General features: G+C 33.5%; 1 protein-coding gene across 1 annotated transcript; it reads left to right on the forward strand.

Annotated features, from left to right (window-relative positions):
- The first annotated feature begins 466 nt into the window (after positions 1 to 466).
- Positions 467 to 1,960, forward strand: LOC145018372 (limonoid 21-O-acetyltransferse-like). The gene has a single exon (XM_078976270.1). The coding sequence runs from the start codon at positions 499 to 501 to the stop codon at positions 1,813 to 1,815; it is 1,317 nt and encodes a 438-aa protein (XP_078832396.1). The 5' UTR covers positions 467 to 498; the 3' UTR covers positions 1,816 to 1,960.
- Positions 1,961 to 3,351: the final 1,391 nt, after the last annotated feature.

The following is a 3,351-nucleotide window of genomic DNA, read 5'->3' on the forward strand; positions in this document are numbered from 1 at the left end:
TGACTATATAAAACTAAACTATGTAATTGTAATAATAATAATAATAATAATAATAATAATAATAATAATAATAATAATAATAATAATAATAACAATAACAATAATTCCACATGTGCTTCAATTCCTCAGTCTCTTGTGAAACATCCGAATTACATTTTTATAAACAGTTTGTCATATTAATTCTTAATTTATATTAAAATTTTGATATGTTAAAAGTCTGAATCAAAGGTGACCTCTTTTATATGATTCCTTTCGCGACCCGTTGGAAGAGGAAAAAGAAAACAGGCGACATCCTCATCGGAAATAGAAACAAGTATCCAAATGGAAAGTATGGACACGTAGAGAACTAGAATATGTACAGGACCACTTTACTTAATATTAAAAAAAATACAGTTAATGGCTGACATCACATTTATGAATCAATTTTACGTCACATATTGAGAACCAACTTCGCTATAAATGTGGACCATATGATGATCGAAAACCTGTACTCGAGAAATGGAGATCATAACCTACTCATCAAAGCTCGTGAAACCCTCCACCCCAACTCCTGCCATCCATCGTTTCCACAAAATTTCTTTCACCGATGAGCTAGCCCCGACGATAAACGTCCCTCTCATTCTCTACTACCCTCCGCCAGCTAAGGGAGTGAACAATCAGTTTGAAAATATCTGTGACCACTTGAAGGTTTCCATATCAAAAACCTTAAGTGATTTTTATCCTTTGGCGGGGAGATATATTCGTAAGCTTTCCTTGATTGATTGTAACGATCAAGGTATTCGTTATGTCCAAGGCAAAGCGAATGTCCGACTCTCAGAGATTTTAGAACCCGAAACGGGATTAGAATCAAATATAGTAAATAATTTCCTCCCATGTGAGATTGGAGAGGCTGATGAAGTTGATGATCCCATGCTATCTGTCAAAGTCACCACCTTCGAGTGTGGTGGTTTGGCTATCGGTATGTGCTTTCCACATAGGCTCTCAGATATGGGAACTATGTGCAACTTCATTAACAACTGGGCTACTAGAAGCAAAGGAGAATATGAATCTGAAAAGTACTCCCCTATATTCAACTCGACGCTTTACTTCCCACAAAGAGGTTTACCAGAACTTGACCTGAGAGTACCAAGGTCAAGTGCTGGTGTGAAGAATAAGGCGCGAAGGTTTCTTTTTAAAGGGGATGCAATAAAAGACATGAGAAAAAAGGTTGGATATGATGGAAATGGGTCTCGAAAACCATCAAAGGTCCAACTTGTTGTTGCGTTATTGTGGAAGGCCTTAGTACGCATAGATGAAGCAAACAACGGGCAATCTAAGGCGTCTTTTCTCATCCAACCAGTTGGATTGAGGGATAAAATAGTCCCTCAGTTACCTACAAACTCATTTGGGAATTATTGGGGACTCGCAGCTTCCAAACTCGGGCATGGTGAGGGCGACAAAATGGGTTTTCAAGATTTCTTCAAGATTTTGTGTAACTCGGTCAAGAAAACAGCTAAAGATTGCGCTAAAATACTCACACATGGTGAAGAAGGATATGAGGTTATAATCAATCCCTATTTGGAGTCAAATAAAAATATAGATGACAATGAAGTGAACTTCTATTTGTTCACTTGTTGGTGTAAGTTTTCATTCTATGAAGCTGATTTTGGTTATGGTAAGCCGATTTGGTCAAGCACCGGTAGCTTTCCGGTCCAAAACTTGGTGATCATGCTGGATGATCACAAGGGTGATGGTGTCGAAGCATGGGTTCATTTAGATGAAAAAAGGATGAAAGAATTAGAACAAGATTCTGATATCAAAGCCTATGCATTGTAATCCTTTTGAAAATTGAATGCTTACTGTTTGTTGTTTGAAGTTTCTATTTGTATTAATTATGTAATATGAAGTAAAATAAAAGTTTGTGTCCACAATGTTTAATGAATAAGAGGTTCGTTAAATCGAACTTTGGTGGTTGTTTCCACTTTGCCACCCCTGATAAATAATTAACATCTAAAATCTTGTGTTGCTATTTATATATATGTTAGTGGACTCAATTCATTCTTGCTTACATGTATAGTCTAGGCCTCTTTGTATAAGGCCCATCTGACCCTCTTGGTGACTATTGTACATGTTCTTTGGACAGGCAATGAGAACGATTACCAATTTCATGGTAGTAGAGCTCATAATACAAAATATTTTTTGTGTCATCATTTATTTTTATTTTTTTCAAGTACTTTTTTAAATAATTATAAAAATAAATAAAATTTTCTTTATACATAAAATCTAAATAAAACATAATATTTAAATTAAACATAACATTAATTTTTTTTTTTAAAAAAAAAAGACATTACAAAAAAAAAAATACATATTATTTTTCCTAAATATGCTACTCTTCATCCGTCAAGTTTTATCGAAATTGTTAGTCTTTTTATGCGTCTTGAATATCAACGACTATGTAAATATTTCGATGTACCTTGTTGAAAATGCATGTTTATGGGTTCCGTAGACATATACTCTGCAATATAACGACATTTATCTTTAATCACTATGTTATGCATTATGATACAAGCTATACATAATATCTTGTAGAGTTTTTTAATCTCATATAGCCACCAGTTTAATTGTCGTAGCTGCAATAGATTTCGGCAACCATGTGAATCCTCACCTACCTCTAGCATCATATCTCATTTGGAAAAATCTATGCCTAAACATATATTTAATAGGTGAAAAAAATATATTTATTTTATCTAAAAGCTATATTTAAAATGTACAAAAATTTAAAGAAACGATACTTGCTTGCCAGGACAATTGCTATCCGTACAAACACTCTTTTTTAGTAAATGAAACATTGTTTTGAAGTCTCTTGGCTGGTAGACACAACTATCCGTAAAATAATCGCAAACTAGATGTCCATGTCCTTATTCACGATTTATGTTTAACATTGAACGCCTTGTTGGTAGATAAATAAAATCTAGTTGCAGTAGCTCGTTCCTGTAATAATCATACATCGTATTGATAAACATATCATCATCTTCATCGTAGGACGAGTCGAACGGATCTATAATTTTTTGTTAGGAAGTATTGATATTTTATAATATATATAAAGAAATAGAAGAATGATGCGCATGAATTTAAGGTAGAATATATGTATTTATAAGTAAAAAATGAATTTTTTTTTTGAAAAATTGACTCTTAGTTGGTCAAAGGTATCAAAAACAATTCATTTTGATTGGATGATGTACGCATTGCGAGCCGTTCTCGTGGTAACGATAGATATCATAACGTCTTGTTAGTAGATGAGCGAAATCTAGTTGTACTAGCTCGTTCATGTAATAATCATACATATTAACGAACATATCATCATCTTCATCG

This window comes from Lactuca saligna, chromosome 9 (assembly GCF_052625555.1).
Source record: "Lactuca saligna cultivar CGN05327 chromosome 9, ASM5262555v1, whole genome shotgun sequence".
Classification (NCBI taxonomy): Eukaryota; Viridiplantae; Streptophyta; class Magnoliopsida; order Asterales; family Asteraceae; genus Lactuca; species Lactuca saligna.

Bases quoted from the DNA above. Each gene is read 5' to 3' on its own strand.
- LOC145018372 (XM_078976270.1), top strand. From the start codon at position 499: ATGGAGATCATAACCTACTCATCAAAGCTCGTGAAACCCTCCACCCCA.